This window comes from Gavialis gangeticus, unplaced genomic scaffold (assembly GCF_001723915.1).
Source record: "Gavialis gangeticus isolate Ggan-Ray unplaced genomic scaffold, GavGan_comp1, whole genome shotgun sequence".
Lineage (NCBI taxonomy): Eukaryota > Metazoa > Chordata > Crocodylia > Gavialidae > Gavialis > Gavialis gangeticus.
The window spans coordinates 65785149-65807101 of NW_017729022.1; the positions used below are offsets into that span (position 1 = coordinate 65785149).

The 21953-nt window shown below is 41.9% G+C and overlaps 1 protein-coding gene across 2 annotated transcripts in view; it reads right to left on the minus strand.

Moving 5' to 3' along the window:
• Positions 1-8458, minus strand: part of ISX (intestine specific homeobox) — a 53212-nt gene extending 44754 nt beyond the window's left edge. The window contains exon 1 of one of the 2 annotated variants that reach the window (XM_019515315.1): positions 7316-8458. In XM_019515315.1, coding sequence (XP_019370860.1) covers positions 7316-7499 — 184 coding nt within the window. In that variant the 5' untranslated portion in view covers positions 7500-8458. The remainder of the gene's footprint in view (positions 1-7315) is intronic. The other variant, XM_019515314.1, reaches the window with a different exon arrangement.
• Between the last annotated feature and the right edge of the window lie 13495 nt (positions 8459-21953).

Here is a 21953-nt window from a genome sequence, read left to right on the forward strand (position 1 = left end):
TTTGTTCCTCTGTGGGTCTTTTCATTTTGGAGTTAGTGATTAAAATTAGTCTGTTGTTCAAAAAAAATTTGCTATGTAAGAAAGGAGAATGGTCCTGTATAGATGTCACTAGCTTAAGGAGACCTGGGTTCAAGTATCTGTTCTGCTTCGGAGTTCCTGTGAACTTTGGTCAAGTCATCTAGCCTCTCAGCCCCCCAGCTCTCCATTTGTAAAATGGTGATAATGCCACTTTCTTCCCTCCTACATGTGTTGTGAGGATGAATTACAACGATCTTAAGTATTATAGTGATGGTGGCCAGAGAAACACGTAAGATAGGATGCTTTGGGTTTTATGGGGGTGGTGTTTGCTCATATATGAAGCAGTTAAATTACATTATCACATGACTAGAAGCAAGTATTTTTGCGGAGGTGATATTTTTTACTGGACTCATGGCATGGTTGGAATAAAGTTAGAGAAGCTTTTGAAAGCAAGGCATTCTTTATCAGGTCACCTTGTCTTGAATTCTTACCACTCCCAAAAAATTCTTGCCTCTCACATAATTCCAGGACCATCATGGCTACAACATCATTCTTACAGTCCCATTATGACATGACATCCTGCCCTTCAATCCTCCAGGCCCAAAAGGTCATAATATATCTCTTTCAAGTGCTCAGATAGCAAAGTGAATTGTCATGACATGCTCAAAAAAGATATTGTTAAGCAAGGAAAGAAAAAGACTAGGTGGGAAAAGAGGAGGACAGACAAAAGAGCATCTTGTATTTATGGGGGTTTGAGTAAAAGACTGAGAAGACCAGAAGCAGGCATCTATTGACAACATCATGGAGGCAAAGTGGGATGGAATAAGCATAGCAGGTAGGTTTGTAAACTCAGTAGTTCGGGTTTTGGTTGGAATCATGATAGACAGGGAGCTGATGAAAGAACATGGATACAGGGAGGAAGGATGATGTTTTGCTTGGAGGCACTGGAGTGGAAATTGAGAGGCCTGGACTATTTCTTCTGCAGTTTCCTTAGTGAGCTTTATATTGTCGATAAATGCTCTTACTTCTTTCAATGAATGAATAATCTGGTTGGGGTGGCAGCTTTATAAACCAGTTCCCTCCCCCCAAGACAATATTCTACAGAGAATTGTTTTAAAGGTATTTATGAATTTGAGCCAGGGTGAACTTTCCACTGGTGAATGCAGCTTTTTGCTGCAAGGATGGTAACATTTCAGCCTGGCACCACCTGGGATGCTTGTTACTGATATGCAGAGAAAGGGCTTTGACTGCTGACTCAAAATGGCCTTTCTGGTACGGCTGTCATTTGCACAGGAAATGGTGGAAAATTTCAGGTAAGGATGGTAAATCTCTCCTGTTGCCAGAATATCACACAATGTGGGGCAAAGTTTTTTTGCTTTGTTTTTTGTTATTGTTGGGTTGGGTTTTTTTAGGTTTCCCTTTTCCACCTGTGGTTCAATTTCTAATTACTTTAAAGAAGCAAGTGGGTGGATTCCTGGATTTATTTTTTATGACCTGAGTGATGTGGTGATATTGACCAGGCGGAACCTGCTCATTTTTATTGCTGTATCTGTCTTCTCCTCTGCAATAAAGTGGGTGGAGCACTTTTAGGGGCAAAGCAAGCAAACAACATATTCAGATTTTGCAGGGTAGTGAGAGTGAATTTCTGTGTGTTTGAACACCTCTTGCACAATGGAAAACAATGCAAGCATAAACCAATATTCTTGCTTTAACTGCTACACAAACAATAATGTCCCATATGGCCAAAGCCTCCTGCTCATGCCAACATGACAGTTCAAACAAGTTCCTACTGGTGGAATGTCAGAATGAGAGGAAGTGAAGGACAAGCATTTTTAGTTCAGGCCTGTTTCTATGCCTACTGAAATCAAGTTCCTATGAATTCCAGTAGAAGATGGTTCAGGCCATGAAACACATCACCCATCACAGAAGGTAGCAGAACTTCCCCCTTTTCAGTTAAAAGGACCTAATCCATCAGTAATTCTTGCCTAAGAAAAGTTATCAGAGTCCTAGCAGTCTACACAGCAGATGACAGGCAGAGAAGTTAGGACAGCAGTGGTCAACCTTTTGGCAGGCGTGCCACAAGATAAGCACTGACCTCTCCCCTGAGTGCCACTCTGATCCCCTTCCCTTGCCTAATCCCTGCTCTGCTCTGTCTTTCTTGCCTGACATGCTGATGTTCTCCCTGATCCCTGCCTGAACTGCAGTGTGGGAGAAACTAAAGATTAAATATAATGAACTGAGGGAAACTGGCTTTCACTTCAGAGTGTTCCCTCTTGAGCTCTGCAGGAATTGTTTGAACTCCTGGCCAAGTCCAATATGCCATGGATCCCATGCTGGAGCTTGGCATCACCTTGCAGTAAGTTTTTCAAAGTGAATTATATGACTCTTGGCAGTGAGGAGTGTGAGGGATAGAGAGCTTATGCTCCTTTACACAAATCCCACTAAAGTCAATCAAACAAATTTCTATCAACTCTGATGAGTTTTGCCTCAGACCTATAGATCATAGCAGCCTGTGGACAGGTGCTGCACACACTTCTCACAAGGCGCTGGCAGTACATTTCATCCCTGAGCTGCATCTATTTTTGTCCTAGGAAAGGCCTACATAAACTCTACCAGTGCATTTCAATTCTGAACTATTCTGTCTTGTTTTTCTGGTCCTGCCCACCATCCCTAGTATATCTGAGCACTGACTCCCAGCACCTCCTATAATTCCACTCCTGAAGCACGTAGACTTCTGGTAATGCAGCTGGACCCTGTACCACACCCATGCCTGCTCTTCCAGTCCTGGAATTCCCTGCAAGTTGTCCAGTGCATTTCAGTCCACAGCCTACATACCCCTACTCCCCTCTCAACCAGCAGTAAATACATCAGAAAGGGGCTGCGTGAGTACATAGCTTATTTCAGACCAAGGCACAAGGTTGAGTGCCTTTGGGCAAGTCTCAGAGCAGCCTTGAACATAAGCCAATCAGCATGTCAGGTGTTTGATACTGCTCTAAGGTAGCTACATTGCCTCATTATCTGGCGTTGATCCAGAGGGGCTGGATTGAGTGGGTGGCATGTGCTTCATGGGCACTCCAGGGTGCAGCATGGAACCAATGTAGACTCATCCTTTGATGAACTGAAGCAATCATCTTGAGATGTAGGGTTTACGGAGCTCCATTGCTGTTTGGAAATAAATCTTATATGGAGAAACTAGAGTTTTTACTGGAGAAGTGAAAAGGCCATTAACATAGGCATCTAGTTGGGATATTAACATATGTATGTTGTTGTTGCCTAACAATCAAAAAGCTTAATCTTTGTCCTGTATTTTAAAGCCATTTCATCAATAATAAAATAATTAATATAATAAATAAAATAATATAATAAAAATTAAAATAATTTTTGTAGCTTCCAAGGAACATAGGAGTGGAAGGGGCATCTTGGGCCTTTGAGTCCAGTCCCCCTGTATTTCTAGGCAACTATTTACTGAAGGAATTACCAAACTCACTGCTTCAACCTTTACACATAAATACAATGTATGATACCTGAAACATCAAGGACAACCCATCACATGCAAAGCAGATGAGATGAGGGCACTGATGCTGCCCTGCTACTGAAATGTCAGGGAAGTCATTGGTTAATATATGCTGAGAAGATCTGAGGATTCAGAAGATCATGCACCACGTTACTGAGAAAGACAAAATCCCCGCAGTCCATGATGCTCTGACCTAGGGGAAAAATTCTTTCCTGACTTCAAATCTGCTGATCGCTATGGCCCTAAGTGTAAGTCCAAGGCACTTCAGGAACTTCTAAGTTTTCTAAGTACCAGCAATAACTTCAGCAGAGTTCCAATAAAAATCCTCTTTCTTAGCTGTGGCGGTATTTTAGTGCTTCAGAAGAAAATGAACCCTGTTTCCTACCCCAGAAAGCAGTGGTATTCTTAAAGAGAAAAAAAAATCCTTTACGATTTCAGCAAGTGATTAGCAAGAGACCTGAAGCATGGGGTTACCAGGTACCTAAAATGGTACAGGACCTACCATTTTACCCTGCTTCTGGGACTATAGCAAGGTCCTGTGGGGATCCCTACATAATTTATTTAGTTTTTCCATGTTCTAGTGATTAATTATCTAATGTTTGTGCCTATAAAATATTAAGAGTTATTGTTACTTACAATATATATTTTATATTGCAATAAACATATGGGTAATGGTATTCATTTAGCAGGCAGCAGATGTGCAGGGTCTATTATTGTTTTTCAATAGTGGACAGAAGAGTCATACTCCCTTTCTATAGCTAGAGTCTCTTTCTAGCTGATGAAATTTCCTCAGCTTGAGCTTGATCTGTTTGTGCTTTTAAACAAAAAAAGAAATACAAATTACAATTCATCAAGTCAAGGGATGGGCCTTGCTGTGCTTGCTGCCTCACTTGCGAGGCAAAGAAATAACTGTGCTCTCAGCTGGAACAGTCTGCTGTGAAAATGTATTTGTGTTGATATGCAGTAATAAGAATCCCAGCCATCCTTAGAATCCTATGTAAAGACTTGTCAGAGCTAGTACTGGCACTGACAAGCTTAAATATGAATGGAAACAGGGGTGAGTATCTCCAGCATCACACTCCCAAATACACAGTTAATGCATAGTCCTATCTATGCTACAAAAATCTATTGACCTGTGAGTCTCAATTAAGACACAAAAGTGTCCCAAATTGTTAAAGGTCGTGTTGAAGTGATGTTGCCGTGATAGTCCAGGAAATATGCAAGAGTCAAGAATTCTTGTGAGTGATATCTGTTATTGGGCATAGGCAAGCTTTTGGGTATTACAGTATTTTTCTTCAGGTCTGTCTGCATCACTCCACAGATCTAAGGAAGGATACTGTGATGCACAAAATCTTGTCCATGTCTATCCCAATCATACAGCTGCTCCACTAAAAGATATCACTCACAAGAATTCATGTCTCTCTCAAATTGTTAAAAACAGTTCAGTCATACAGTTTTGGATGAGAACGAACTGTTTATTTTATTTATTTTTCCCAAACTGCATGTTCAGAATCCCTTTATGGCTTTGCAAACTAAACTGCTCTTTCATGATTCAGGAAATGGGTTTGGTGCTGTCAGCACCAATGCCATGTCTTTAGGAATTTTCCTGCCACTGCCTTGCTAAGAACAGTGTTCATGGTTCAACCACTACTGTAGACTGTCCACTGGATGATTTAAGCACCAGGTGGTGCAGACCTATGTGGAGCGGGTAAAATGATACTGATAAAACACTGGTGGTTGATTTACTCTGACATTCCTCATCACTGGTAGTTAAGCCATTCCTGCTGGTAACGCCGTTATGGAAGATGAGTCAGAAATTGTTAGGCAAATTCAGCCTGTAAACCAGGCCATATGTTTAGCCAGGGCCATGCATGACAAATATATTTAGTGCAGAAGTGACCAAAATTCCAGCGTACACAAGAACTGATTTTAACCTTTGGGCTAAGAAAGATGTATACTCAGCTATGGCCAAAGGAGATTCTAATCCAGCTGGTTAATCTGTTTAGATTAAAGCAAACTGTGTTAGACTAGTGAATATTTTGCAATTATTACCTTCAGTCTTTACCCAACCCAGCTGCTTTTGTTTGGTTTTGTCCTGTTCCAGAGGTGTAAGTGGGTGCTTGAGTGCCCTGGGAGGCAGTGGCGCACAGGGTAGTGTCTCTGGGCTCCCAGTAGCAGCTGGGCTGGTAGTGCAGCTCTTGCAATTTTTATTCCCCCCAGGGTCAGTGCCTGGAGCTGGCGCCCTGGTTGTCCTATCTTCATTATGCTATTGTCCTGTTTATATTTGCCATTCAACCTCTGTTAGAATTCACTTTGGACACAAAACAGTTGAAATTGTCCCAGAACACAGTGGTTACTTAGACTGTAACATTGCCGGGCCAGGGACTGTGTCTTTTTCTGTATTTGTGCGATGACTAATGCCAATGCCTAGTTATGGACCCTGATCCATAACTGAGGTCTCTGTCAGCTATTTTATTACAAATAATAAATCATAATGATTAAAACACTGCTGTAATGCAAAGACTAAACTAGGCCTATCTTAAATTTTTCCATCAAGGCTGTTTTTTGTCAAATAAGTGGATTATTTTGGAAGTATCAACTTTGGGCAGAAAATTTGGACTGCTGTTGAAAAACCAAAAATGTAAACACTTTTGGTTTTGGCTTTTTGAAAAAAAATGACATTTTTTGCAGGAACAGAACCATGTTCCAAGTAGCTCTAGGCCAACTGAACAAAGCCAAGGAAATGAATGTTAAGAAGGCCAGTCAGTGCATTTGTTGGTTTGAAGTACTGGGATTAGGTTATCTAGCAGCTAACTAGTCAAGTCCAGTCCCTGAAGGAACTCTAATGTCCCTGATGATAAAGAGAGACTATAAAGAAAAATAATTTCTGTTCTTCCCATCCTAGCACTTGAGTTTCAATACTGCTTAGCTACCTTCTCCTTACAGTCCAGTGCTCCCAAGCAGTTGAATTTATTAAAACATGTTACTTTTATGGAGCTTGACTCTATTGGCACTATCTGGATCTGGTATAAATCAGTGAAATTCCATCAACTTCTTAGAACTTACACCTGCTTACATTCGGCCTGCATTTGACCCTCCATCCTTTCTTACAGGAAGGACAGATGCTTGATGATCATTCAGATATGCTTGTACTTTTTTTAAAGAGAAAGGCAAAAGGACATCTTATTTTATTGGTAATCTCCAGGAATTAGACCATGCAGTTACTATACATAGGCTGCCACACTGTCTCTTGCTGTTTCAGACGATACATCCCCTTCTGCTAGGGCTCTGAGGCTTTTGTAACACACTGGGCGCATCTACACAAGACACATAATGTCCAGTAGCCTAATAACACTGTGCAGTAGTGCATCACAGCATGGATAGTGCTAATATGCTATTGTACAGCATCACTAAAAAGGCATGTACTGACACTACTGTGCAGTAACTCTGGTTACTGTGTATTTAGTTAGTACTTCATTAAGCAAGTACTAAATTAAATCCACAATTACTACTGCACATTAATGAATGTGTAGATGCGCCCACTGAATTCCAAGGGGAGGCAGCAGATGGGCCCCTGAAAACATGCGAGATCATCTGTAAAATCTTTTCAGTTTTAGTTCATATTATATTTATATGCACCTATCAAATATATGGTACCAGCCATACTCTTGACCAATGAAATCTCAGATTTCTATAAGGGCATAAACAGGATTCTACATAGCCAATCTGAATAGATTTGGAAAGGGGGAAAAGTTCTCAATAAGTAATATAAAAAATGCTTACCCGTGGCAAGTTCCAGTGGGGGCTCAGAGCCCAGGGCTGGAGTTACTTCGGCGTGGCTACTTCTATTCCTGGCTGCATTGTTTAGGCAGATGCTAGAAGAAGGTTTCTTTAAGATCTCCTCAATGGAAAACGACAGAACGGGCTTCCCCAGACTGTCACACTCTCTAGGGTCAGTCATCTTCATTCCACTAGGTGCGGAAGGGAAGGATATCGTCTCCAGCTTCCCCCACTGGAGCTGTTTTTGTTGTTTGTGTATTCCAAGAATAATACAGCTGAGTAGGTGTGTTTCGCTGCCTGCTTGCACCCTCCCAAGCTAAATCAGCAGGAGAAGGAGAAATGGAGACCACACACATATGGGAGAGTCCGCACCTTCTCCTTCTGATTGCTGCAGGGCATTTCCAGATCAGGAAGAGTGCTCGAGTTTCTGGGAAAATAACATCATGACTATCATGGGGGGGGAGTCTAAACAACCCCACCTACCACAAAACAAACCCTAAACCACTATAAGCTTTGAAGGGCTCTGAGCAATCTCATTGTAATTCCAGGAGGAGGAGGAGGAGCATTCCACACAGGCTCGTGCCAAAAACTGCCCTGGAAAGAGTTGCTTAATATAGGTAAAGAATGGTGGGCAATTATCTTCTTTTTTGCTTTCAAGTCAGGATCTTGCCCCAGTCTTAGTGTCTTGTACTATTATGACATAGGAAAGTGTTTGTAAGCTCAGAGACTTCTATGCCCAATTACTAGCATGGGAAGCACACTAGAAACTTCCCCAAAATCTGAGATACTCTCTTCCAGAGCGAAGGAAACCTCCTCCGCTTTTAACAGCCAGGCTTTTTCTCCAGCTCCCTCCTCACCAAGGAGCCTTAATTCAGATTTTCTCTTCTTCCAATCTCAAAACCCCTCAAACCTTTCAAATAGTTCATTTGCATAATTTTTCCTTCATACCAGTGAAGACAGAAAGAGAAACCTCTGTAACGTTCATAGGGATATCAGTCCTTTGGCAATAGAGTTCTCTTCTTTTTACCTCTGCTCTCTAGTAACGTTGGCTGAAAAACGTTCCCCAAGGTATTCTTTCTTCCCAGCTGGGTCTCCGCAGCAGGGGGAAAGTTTCTTGGATAATGCTGAAGAATGCCAGTTATTCCTCTTCCCTTCCACTTCTTTCTTCTTGTTAATTTTTATTTAACAAAGAATGTGCAGCTGGATGACCCCTTTCTTTAAACCTTGATAAGGCTGTCTGGGATTGCCCTTCACCCACCTTTTACATTTTTACTCTTCTGTCTCCCTTTTTCTGCTGGTTCTCCTCTTGCACCTTTCTTATCTGTCTTCTATAATTGTATTGACAGGCCCTGCCTTCTTTGTCCAATGAACTGACAATTCTTGAGTTGATACCTCATCATAAGATCCCTTCATAGAGCTGAAACTAAAATTACTGTGTAACCAGGAGGCAATAAAACACACCTGATAAGATGAAAGTCTTTCAGCTTTTTCCAGAGGTTCCAGGTACTGGAAAAGCAGTGGGGGTAGGGAGTGAAACAATGGTGATGTCTAAAACTGTTTCAGTCATTCATAATGAACTATATGTGATTATCTGACTTTAATAATCAGCTGCTGCTCAGGGGAAAGACTGAGCAAACAACTGTCTTTTCCACTGATAAAAAAGGAGGAGATGAGAATCAGAAACATTTTTCTTTCATCTTATAATACCCCCCTCTCTCAGTTCTTCATGGACAGTGATTTTGGGGTAAGGGACAATTTTCCCATCTTCACCTGGGACAGGCCTCTAGTTAAAGAACCTCTTTGGATTTCTCTCAGTGCCAGGGGTACCGACCACTCTTACATAAGACCACTCTATACATAAGTGATACCTCAGCTGCTCTCCTATTGAGTGCCCGTGAGACACCTTAGCCACGCTTGTCTGTCACACTGCTGTACTTAAGGGTCTTTCTAGCCCAGCCTTGCAAAATGTCTTGTGAATGTGCCCACAGAGGCCTTTGCACTGGTGCCATGTATAACTCTTCCTGGATATGTCAAAGCAAGGTTTTCATAGATTCACAGATTGTACAGGGCTGGAAGGGACCTCGCAAGATCATCAGGTCCAGCCCCCTACACTAGGCAGGAAAGATAACTGGGGTCAGGTGACCCCAGTGAGGTGACCATCCAGTCTCCTCTTGACGATTTCCAGGGTAGGTGATTGCACCACCTCTGGAGGGAGTTTATTCTACAGTCTGGACACCCTAGCTATAAAGAAGAACTTGAGTATCATATTCATGTTTGCCAATCTTTCTCCACCAAGTAAAGGTTTTAGTATTAACTATTGTAATATGGAGACAGGAGTCCGTTATCAGTATATGGTGTTTACTGTATCGTAGATGGTAAAATAGAAATAATTTGATCCCAATAAATTGCTGACTTTAAGTAAATTGTAAGTATTAATCTACACTGAAATAGCTGTATAATGTATTCCTTATTCAAGCCAAAGGACTAAATGCAAAAAGGCATGAATCCAGAGAATAGTATATTTACTCAACTTCAAGAGGTCTAAACCGAAAGCACAGTTCTGCCCTAGGACAACTAATTCTCTTACCAACAATGTAATACAAGATTGCAAGACACTCCTTTGCAGAATAACTTTGTGTTACAGTAGTGGCTTGCTGCCTCATTGTGACTGTATGGGAAGCACATTTAGCCATCGTAAAAGGGGAGGAAGCGGTGGCTGCTCCCGAGCACTGATCAGCTGTTAAACAATTAAACTTATGTCTGCATGAGCCTGTAGGTGTGGTTCTTAACCTTTTTAGCCTTGAGGCACCTTGATAGGCTTTCATTTCAGGTCTGGGTTTACTCAAAATAAAGCTTTGTGATTCATGCAGAAGAAATGGGAGTAATCTTTCTTCAGAGGGAAGGAGGAGAATGAACACCATATGTATATAGGCCTGGTTTTAAGCACTGTTGTAGAATGAGATTTCTCTTTTCTTTATGATTATTAACCTGTAAACAGGAAAGGATTTTGAACAGCTTCTGAAAAGCCATGGAAAGCCCTGGTGCAGCATGTGTACTCCATTAATTCCACACTGTCTATGGTGTCAGCTTTTATCTCAACCCTGTCAAACAGGCAGCAAAATCCATGTACTGGGAACCTCACTACCAAGTTTCAGGCCATACATCTCTTCTCTGTCAAGGATTCTGTGAACAGGAGCAGAAAGACCACTGCTTGGCCTGGTGGTTTTGTTTGCTCTCTGTAGTTGCTTGGTGAAGCCCAGGAGAACCTTCCTTCCAATGCTGTGGAAAATTTTGTCCTGGGTTTATGGTTGCTGTGTGTTTCCAGTGGGGTAGTTTGTTGACACAGGAGAGAAGGGGGGTTACAGTGAGATTTGTGATACGCCCTAAAATACCTTTTAAAAGGATTGGCTGAGGCTAGGGTCATTAGATGCGTTAATGAGCTGGGTTTATTTCAGGGCAGCAAATGGCACACTCGCTCCCCAATGGTCTTGCACCACCATCCATTCAATTCAATATACTTTTTCAGCAGCACAAAGGTCATATCTTCAGAGGGTGTGCTGTAAATTGGGGTTGCTGTATTGATACTTAACAGCAGTGATGACTGGGTCCAATGTTACCATTCTGAATATTCATTTATAAAAGGAAGAACTGAAGACCATATATTCTGAAGTCTTGGATTTCAGGAGCAACCTCATGGCTGAAATTATACTATTATCTTGGTCACAGAACTGAAAGCACTTTGCCTTTCTCTATTGCAGTATCAAAATTGCTTCATGTTAATTGCCTGTTTGGTCCACAAGATGACTCTCCACCCAAAATTCAACTGTAGCATGCTTATGTAACTATTTTGTTGTAGTTTGCATCTTTAAATTCCTATGCAGATGTCTGGACAGCAAATACAGTTGACTTTCATTTACTACAGTTGCTGAATTATCCATGCCATTTAGGTGGTAAACTTCTTGGAGAGGGAGACTTGTCTTCCTGTGGGATTTCTAAGAACCAAGTGCAATACCTCAAGCCAGGTGGTAGCGAAGAGGAATCCATGTAATTTTGGTCCCATCTTCTGATTTTGCTTGTGTCAAACAAATCAAGAAGTGCGTGGAATTTGTAAAATGCAGTTTATAAATGATGAGATGTTCTCAAAAGTTGATAACTTGGGGCCAGCAGAATTGAAATTGAACCGTGTTCAACCTTCTGGAGTCTGTTATTACAGGTAGCCTGTTGCAAATGGGAAAACTGTGAGCTAACAAATTCTGTGCTGGTGTCAGGCAGGAAGAAGATTTCCCTCCTATCCTTTTAGTATGTGTCTTTTTTCTAAGTGCAAAGAGGGGAACTGAATGAGATCTCTCCTGAATCAATTGATAACAGTATCCTTTGTGAGCTCCCTTAGATCCTGCCTTAACAACCTGCAGCCACAGTGCTTACCACCAGAGATGTCACTTGCACTCTGCAGCACTGAGAACAGAAGTCATGATGACTAGGCCCAAAGCATGTGCTCAGTCAACTATAAGGAGTAGTTATAGTACATCAGCTGGTCAAGGCCATTGGGGCATATAGCACAAGGCAGTTGCTATATGCAGTGCAACTGTAAATTGATGTCATCTCTGGAGCATCATCTCCTTGTAGGTTGCCTTCCATCCATTATGCCTTATGAGACTCTGACTGTTTCCTGAGGGACATTTGCTATGATCTTCTCAAAGTTCAACAGCTGGCAACAATCTAACAGAAAGCCCAAGAGGCCTGTCTTCTGGAGTCCTTTTAACCTTAGATTTATTAGCTCTGTTGTCTCTGTAGATTTATCAACGAGCCCATAAGTTAGAATTATTAACAAAGGGACACTGTGGGTTTAAACCGATAACATTTATTATGTTTTTTTTTATGGCACAATTATTATCAATTGACATTTAAGATGGCATCGTAATCCATCAAGGTGAAATGGACTCAGAAAGCTATTACTCGAGGGTAAAAAATAATAACAACAATGACAGAGGGCTTGGAAAAGGATAGGGTTGGGGAGAAGCAAATAGTTTGAATCTAGGTCATTGATCATACAGTTTGGAGATGGGATTTAACAATTTCGGTGCAAGTTTAATTTATTCCCACTTTCTGTCATGCTTTTTATTTTTCTCCTAAAAACTTTATAAATGGCTTCCATTAGGAAAACACAATAAAAATCCATGTAACTTTATTTAACAGGCTGCTTGAAGCCAGGTCCTGTTTTGTGTGGGGAAGCTATGGTTATTATATACAGCAATGGTCAGAGAGTTTGACGAGTTGCCTTCCATAAGCAATGCAGGGCTGTGGATGTTGACCAGAACAGAAAGTGGTCTGCCGAATCTGCAAGCAGATTCTGGCTTCTGTTCTGTTTAGTGTGTATAAAGTAAAAAATGAAATAAATGTGCCTGTATAAAGCAAGCTTTACATGCATTCATGTGAAGGAATAAGGACATCCCTTTTCTGTTAAAATGCAGGAGCTGTATTTATGGCAAGGATAACATTCTTGGCAGACTCAGGGCACTGATATCACAATAATACAGGAAGTATATCACCTCTGACTAATTATTTGAAATTGGCCTTGGATGTACAGCAAATGTACAGTCATGCAAGCCGATGAGTTTCCTACATCCTGAAACAGCTCTGCATCACCTGACTATGGAGAGAACACTAAATCCTTCTAGGCAATCCACAATGTAGCATCATTCATTCTGTAGCAGTTTTGAGCATCAAGGATCAGAGCCCTACTATACAGAGGGTGCGAATGGATGGTGCATCTACATGTGATGCTACTCTCTCCAATTTGTCCACATCCGTTCTGTAGTGGGGGGTCTAAAACTGGACACAGTATTCCAGATGTGGCCTCACCAGTGCTGAATAAAGGGGAATATAATCACTTCCCTTGATCTGCTGGCAATGCTCCTACCAGTGCAGCCCAATATACCATTAGTCTTCCTGGCAACAAGGGCACACTCTTCACTCATATTCTGCTTATTGTCCACTGCAGTCCCCAGTAGGGCTGTGCAAAGCTTCGGTCGAATCAATTCAGAGGAGATTTGGCCTGATTCGGCAGCCAAATCTCTGAATCGAAATCGAATCAGGGGTCCCCTGCACGCTTGGCAGCAGACCTGGAAGTGGATCAGAAGTACTTCCAGTCCACTTCTGGGTCTGCCATGGAGCACAGGGGCACCATTCCCCCGGCTCAGTGACTGGTGCCTCCTGTATGGGGGGGGCACCTGGGGTTCCCCCATGGCTGATCGTTGAGCCAGACGGGGTGTGGGGGGGTCCCCTATGCGCTTGGCGGCAGACCTGGAAGTGGACCAGAAGTACTTACAGTCCACTTCCAGGTCTGCTGCACTCCTTTGGGATGCTCCATCTGCCCCACCATCTCAGCATTCATGAGCCATGCCTGGTACCAAGAGCTACGTAGAAAAAACATATGAAGTGGTATCTATGGCTGAATCACTGATTCTCTGAATCAGAATCACATCTTCAGATTCAGCTTCAGCTGAACTGAATAGGGACAGTGATCTGAATCAGTGAATCAAATCATTGTCCCCTGAACTGGGCTGAATCCAAATCCAAATTGAATACTGCCCGCTTCGCACACCCCTAATGCCCAGGTCTGTTTCTGCAGAGGTGCTGCTTAGCTAGTCAGTCCCCAGCCTGTACCAGTGATGGGATTGTTCTGTCCTGAGCGCAGACTTTTCACTTCTTATTGAACTTCAGGAGATTCTTTTGGCCCAATCCTCCAATTTATCGAGGTCTCTCTGAAACCTACCCCTACCCTCCAGTATATCCACTACTCCCCTCAGCTTGGTCTCATCTGCAGACTTGCTGAGGGTGCACTCCCTCCCATCTTCCAGGTCATTAATGAAGATGCTGAACAAAACTGGCCCCAGGACCAACCTCTGGGGTACTCTATTTGATGCTGACTGCCAACTAGACATCGAGCCGTTGACTACTACACTCTGAGCCCAGCAACTGAGCCAGCTTTCTATCTACCATACAGTCCCTTCATCCAACCTGGACTTGCGAGAATGTTATGGGAGACCATATCAAAAACCTTGCTAAAGGAGAGGTATATCACATCCACTGCTCTTCCTGCATCCACAGAGTCAGTCATCTCATCATAGAAAGCAATCAGGTTGGTCAGGCATGACTTTAATTAATTGAAAGTTTTTCATAATCACTGGAAAAATATTTGCCAAAAATTCCCCAACAGGAGTAATACCATATAAGGATTTGATCCAGACAAGTGTCTTTCATATTGCAGGCTTTCTCAATTTAGTTTATGAAGCAATGATTTATATGCTGGTAGTTAAGCACCTGTCAAGTACCTGGGAGCCAGCTTTGTGTAAGCTTTAACTTCTACCCCAGTTATCAGAAAGTCCAAAGGACACAGTTGAAGTTAACATCTCATATAATGAATGCCATCCCCAAACCTTGTCCGTGTGCTCCCATGCAGAACTATTATTCAGTATTGGATGAAATAGTCGTGTTTGTCTTAAGTCAGGCAGAAGGCAGGGTAGAAATGCATCTTATTGACTAAGTGAATCAGAGATGTTTCATTTCTTTCCAAACCTTGTTGTTTTATATATGGCTGAGCAAATACTGTAAAAAAATACATTTGACCCTTCTGTTCAGCCATCAGCCCCATCATCTAATGCCAATTCAAACCTGGTTTTGTACTCATATACTCTTTTTAAAAAGGTCTGATCCTTTGCAAAGGCAAAGAGAGACTAACTATTTGAGCAAGTGATAGTTCGGCTTTTCAGAGAATGTTAATGTGTGACTATGTCTGTGATTTTGGAATGGGTTTATGTGACTGGTGACTTGGTAGTGCTATAGGAAGGATTTATTTGAAAAGCAGAGAATGTGAAGAAGTATTAGGTTAAGTAGCCTTGAATACCACTTATGTTTACATTGGCATTTGGAGTAGTCGTTTGATAGAAAACCTGGGTTTTAGGAAAGGTTATAAAACTGAACACAGAGGGCATATTGACATTCACAGAAGGAAAGTCAGTCTGCAGAAAGGCTGCATTTTCCAAGTTTCCTGGTAAGCCCCAGTATGGAGAGCTAGGGTGAAGTATGCCTATGGCAATTGCATAAGATGCATAGGGATTTGCTCTGAAGACCATGAGATAGTCAGGGGATTGTTTCTGCTGCTTGTTTGAGATCCAGGGGGTTCACTCTGGTGATCTTGTGAAACCTATAGGATAGGCTCTTCTTTATCCATTTGTGAGCCATGCCTCAACTCCCTCTGATAGGTCACAGAGATGTGATTTTTCCATTTTAAGCTTGAGACTCTAAGGAGAAGGAGCCTTCCCATACCCTGTGGGATCCAGAAATATGGGAGACTTTCTGACATCCACATGAAATCAGAGGGTACATCTAGGATAAAGAGGATAGGGAATGTACCTTGGATAGGTACCTGAGACAGGAGGAGATAAAAGAGAAATATCCTTTTAATACTTGTGACTGCTTTAATTGAGCAAGGCTTCTTTTGATATAGTCACAAAAGACCCTTAGTTGTGAGGTAAGGACATCCAGGGCATAGGATACTTCTGAAAGTCACATGAAATCAAGTGAGATTTGTAGAATCAAATGGTATCCCTTTGACATTCTTTTGAGGTTTTGAGGGGAGAGCCATAGATGGTTGCATGAGCTGTCAGGTCCTTGCTAATACTTTCTACCTTTCAATTTGTCCCAAAAAAGAAAAACAGCTTAGCCCCAGGGCTCTTTTGATTCAATGGTGAGAAAGGTTATATAAGTATGTATGGAGAGAAAGAGAGAGACCCATGCCAAATACTCCAAAACACTGTTCTTGTAAATGACAGATCCAAAGTCTTCTGGTTTGTACACAGATTATTCATAACTGCATAAGTGATATGAAGTCTCCCTTTCCCATCATTCACCAAATCTCACAACTTTCTCCCTTTTTCCCTAGAAGCTGAATAGAGTGGATGGACTTTGCAACTTGTCCTAGAGGCCACCATGGCTTCAGACATCCAGGAGGGTGACAGTAATTTGGATCAGCTACCTTCCTTTTCCTCTGGGTGAGCAGAGCTGTGAGCAACCAAGCTGGATTGAATGGATCTGAGCTCAACAGATTTTTGAAGCTAAGCAAGTCCCAGGCCTATCTGGGGTTTAGATGGGAAGCCACTGTAGAATCCCAGATACACACCAAAGAGTTGTGGCAGAACACGTGACAAATACTAAACTACAGAACTACAAATGAGTGGCAAGATGTCCTTTAGGTCCATCATTGTAGATGGATAGGAATAAGAAAGAAGGAACAGAAGGGTGTGACTGTAGGTCACAGGATAAAAATGATGTCTTGAGGGGGCAAGTTTATGCAGTGTGTGAAATTCTGATTTCCCCTGATGTCCATGTGGGTTCTTCCTGTTTACTGGGTACAATAAAAAACTCACAGTAAAGTCCCCTTTCTCAGGTGAGACTCAGGACAATTCTCATTACTGAACATCAGCATCTACAGCTTTTTAGCAGGTGAAAGATCAACCAGAAATGAAGGGCTACGAAAGGGCTAGTACACTTGTCAGGTAATTGTTAGTATAGTACAGTGCATGTAGCTGTTTTCAGATTGATGCCTGTAGAAGGTTGGATAGGAGCTGGAAACTGTCCAGATTCTGGTTTCTTCATGCTGAGATGCAAAGGCAGCAGCTTGAATGAATCTGCATGTGTGATTCATTTCTACACTTTGATATTTACATTTATCTTGGCGGTCCTAGATATCCAGCTTTTTCTGAACCACAGTGTTGTAGCCAATTGCCCTGTTTCAGATACTCCAAAAGGGAGCAACTATTCTTTCCTGTTCCTTGGCAAATAATGAATGTATATTCTGCCTGTACCACAATGGATTTAATGACCCTGGTCTACTCTCTAGTACATCATTTTATCATGAACAACAATCTCTGGATTGGAGAGATCCTCAGCCAAAATAGAAGGGAGTGCTGCTAAGTGAATAGTAAATTTGCCTATAGTTCTTGAAGAGGAGTAGTGAGGTGGGGAAAGGGTGTTTTTTTTAAGATGCATTGGCAGAACTGTGTAAGTGGGAATTCCAAGAGTGAAATAGGAGAAGTACTGGCAGAGCAACATGAGGGATACAGGACAGGAATAGCAGACATACAGACAAAGATGGTTGGGGCCTCAGGACTAGAAAGCCAAGAACAGTTTAGTGTAGGAGTGAGATGTCCTGGCAGCAGAGGTCCTAGAACTGGAATAGTAAGAGGATGCTGCAGGTTGAGAACTGACTTACAATGACAGAGCCATGTGTGAGTCAGTCTAGCACCAGGCTTATCCACTCTGTAGTTGGCTGCAGCCTGTTTTGTCAATTTTTCACCTTCATAAGTACTAAAACTTAGCTGAAATTCCAAGAAGAAATAACCAAAGAGACTGTGCTTTAGTGATTTCATTAGTTCTGCTTGCAAGAGCTGCAGAAAATGTCACTTCCAAATTTAGACAATGCATCAAAATTTCCATTTCTGCCAAGGAAAAGTTATGTCAGGCTGACCAGAGGGCAAGCTGCCAGTACAGCAAAGCACTGATGTCCAGCAAAAATTGGGAGAGAACTGCATATTTTTAAGTGTGAATTAGATAATGAATCATGAAGACACGCAAACAAACCAAAGGAGACTCTTTGTCTCTTCCTGGAGAGAAGATAAATTTCTCTGTTTCTCTCTTTGCCAAGCATTGCCTTCCCTCTTCCCCCTGTACCACTTTTGGAGCATTCCAGTCTCCTCAGACTCTCCCTGGAGATGCTTAGACGATGATGAAGTATATAGTATTCCTTGACTTTCAGTGTTTTGTTTTGTTTAATGGGTTCCAATGGGAGTGCTTATTAATCCACTCTAGAGAGAAGACCCTCTTTTTTTGGCCCCCTTCTGCTTGAGGCAGGCCATAAATTATGTGCTTGATGTTCTCTCTCACTCCTGGACATCTTGGTAATATCCCATGAGGGCCTATTAAGGAGCTTCCTTGTTCTACCCCTCTGGAGGAAACTCAAGTTCTGAAGTGGCAGAGGTAGGGGGGGGTCTCTGGCTCAGAGAGAATCTCAGGATCACTGGTTGGAAGCATCAACTTGCTGTGCTTTTGGATAAGGTCAAGCCATCTACATAAACACGACAGGGCAAAGAGCTGCATGGGGGTGAAGATCCACTTGAGTGTAGAAGCTTATGATTGACAGTGTGATTAATTACAGCCAGAGTCATATTTTGTTTCTTTTGCTTGATTTTGTTTACCTTGATCTGCATTTAATTGAACACATTTTAAAGTTTAGGAAAGAGCACATTTGTGTTATGAGTCTCCCTATATGCCTGGGCCACAGAGAACATGTATCATGTTTGATAAAGATTTTAGCTTAGGAAGCTTCAGCAGCTCATACTTGTAGTTCTGGAGGTCCCTAGTTCAATGCCTCAATGTATTGTCCAAGATGATTGTCATTATACGTTCTAATTGTCTATATGCATTACAAATAGGAAGGCAGCCCTCTCCCCAGTCTCCATAAAACCAAAAGAGATTTAGGTTAGTTACCTTTATATATGGCAGCAGTATGAAGAAACTTATCAGCCTAACAAACCCCTGGACACAGGCTGAAGTTGCTTGGGCTATACAGTATTTTCTCCTGTTGTCTTCAAACAAAAGCAACAACTGTTAAATTGTGTGTCCTATTGCCTTTCCTTCAAGAGTGCTGTCTACATTTTATCCATGTTATTACATACAAGAAAATTAACTTCTAAAGATGCTGTTACCTGAGGTTGCAAAGCCAAAGGAAATTTTGGAAAGGCCAGAATGAAGATTGCTTGTATACAAGCATTATGATATAGTTTTTAGTTTGAAGAGTACATACCAAGTGTCTTGGGGTTGTCAGAGCAATGTAGAAGGTGGAGAGAAGCCTGCTCCATAGTAAAGACCAGAGGAGTAACTTAAGAGCAACTCATAGACATGAGTCATCCATCCTCCAGAGCCCAGAAAAGTTCCCTGTGTGGGTTTTGCACCTTTTCTTTGTCAATTATGAGTAGGGACCTACTTAAATTATGCTTTCATGATTTTCACAGAAACTGCAAAATCACCGCGAAAAATGGTGTTTGCAGTAATTTCCAGTGGAATTGCTCAAAACCCCATAAAACTTACTAAAAATAAAATGCTGGCTCCCTCAGTGGTCCTCCTGGCTACTACTGAGGAAGGGGGAGGCATTGGCTTGCAGAGTGGCATGAAGAGGAGCAACCAAAATGGCAGCTTTCCCCTCATCCCTTCTCCCTCACTGGGGCCTCTCCACCAATCAGTGGTGAGGGGTGTGGCCTCCATTGGTGAGGGGTGGGGCTGCTACAAAATGCCCATGGAAGTGGCTCTACACAATGCAAGCAGGCCATGAGAAACCCTTTGTCTTGCCCCAGTTTACGTAAGTCCCTAGTTATGAGCTCCCAGATGCTATAGAAACCATGCAAACAATGCAAGAGAGAGGCAAGGACTGGATTCCCAAAATATTTTTTAAAAAAGTACTTTGATAAGGTGGTAGGGACGTGGAGAGGGAGTGCAGGAGGTGATGCTATGGGGGCTGTGCCCTCATGTGATATAGAGGAAAGGGTGTTCTTCATGTGATATCCTCAAACTCCGTTCCTGCCTAAACCAGCTGTGTTTTGAAGCTGTTGGATGGGTATCCATTGGGTTAGGCTATGTGGCCTTTCAGACTCTTTAGATGACTGGCTAACAAGAAAGAACCTAACACGATGCACTAAATAATGGCGGCACCTGATCTGGTGCCTGCATCCCTGGTGATGAGAAAGAGGCAGTGCTGACCAGTTATGGTTGGCTTTTGTAGAAGATGTGAAAGGAGTTAGGAGGAAGGATTACATCTGGAACACGCATGACTGCATGGGTCTAGAATTTTGAAGAGAGGCAGCAGATGGTGAGGCAACATATTTTTCTCCAGTTGAAATAAAACTAAAAGGTTTACTAATATTCTAGGGGCCTAGGGATATATTATTCAGTTTAAGATTGATGCAAAAGCAAATATAATGTTATTGTTTTGAACTCATTCAATCTAAAGGACTGTGAAATAGGAGCTTCATTACCAAGAGCAGCTAACAGACAGCAAAATTGCAGAACAGAGATAGCTTAATTGATAGAACATCAAAATCATTAAAAAGAAGAGAAGGTCATTAATACATATTGAATTAAGAGTTCAGAAGGGGTCAGGTAGATTATAATGAACCATGAAATCAAGTGAGTCCCTCAGAACTGCTTTACTAGAAATGCTGCGGGCACTTCCAGGCAGTTGGTTTAAACTTTGGGTGGAGCAAGAAACAAAGTGGGGAGGAGGGGTGTGCAAGTACACCAGTGCATCCCCCATGGATCTTCCTCTACATAACTGCACTCTGGAGGTTCTTGGCATATTTTCACTTGAAGAGCAGGCAGAGGCTAGGTCAAGGACAATGGCCATCTCACCATTAGTGGGAGTGTCATCCCAGTATCCTGTGCCCCTACTCTTCATATGCTTATTGGTGAAGGTGGTGAAATTATAAGACTTCTTCTCTGGTTTTAGTGGCTATGACTTGGAGGAAAATTCTTTCAAACTGTTTTTGATTTTATTTGGAGGGGGGAGAGGTGGATCATTTTTCATGGTAAAAGTCTGTTTTCAACAAAACCTTGTTTTTTTGACAAAACAAACAAACAACCCCCTCCTCTCCTGAAGATGTTTTAGAATCATAGGATCACAGGAAAGTAAGGCTGGATGCAACCTCACAAGGAAAGTGGGGCATTACGCTAGCTTTTCTTGCAAAAGCTTCCGTGCTGATAACAAATCATTTTTAAAATGAACATACCCATTTTCTTGATATGTCACAAGGCAAACAGAAGAACATCGCTTGGTACTTTGCAATTCTTTCCTGAAGTGGACTTCCTCTCAGCTGCTGTGATGGCAAGGATTAGTTCAGAATATGATTTGGTTCCTAACTGCCTACTTTTTATTACTTTAAAGGTATGTTGGGCTCACTCTTTGGGAGGGTGGGATACGCAAACTCACATTATTTTTCATCTCCAAAATCCACCAGTTGTAAATCAATGCCCACTTGCCAATAGACATAATCTCCCTCTTCCTTATCAATAGTAATACATGAAGTATGTCACCCTCCCATTCTTTCCCACAAAATACCTTGTTTACAACCTGCACTCAATACACAAAACTCAGTTGCCAAGGACATTAAAAGGATTTTGAATTAATATGTTGCACCAAAGCATCCCTGGATGTCTAGCTGAGGAGTTACATTTCACTTCAGTATTCTTAATAAAATCCAAATCCTTTACATTCAGGGCCCAATCTGGCTCCCATTCAAGTCAATGAAAAGTTTCTTTTGTTAAACAAGATCCCTCCCTTGCTTGTGCTTTTTGCTGTTACACATGTTAGAAAGCATATTCAAGATGTATGTTTTCTAAGATCATGCTTTCAGTTCAGGGCTTTTAGTGATATTGCAGTCTTGGATGTGGAGAATATTTAAAAAAATATGTAGGTATTAAATGTCCATTAAAAAAAACACTCATGCAAAATACTCCAGATAGCCTTAAAGTCAGTTAAACCTCAAATTGCACATGATGACCATTTAGAAGAAACCTTCTATCCACCCCCCGC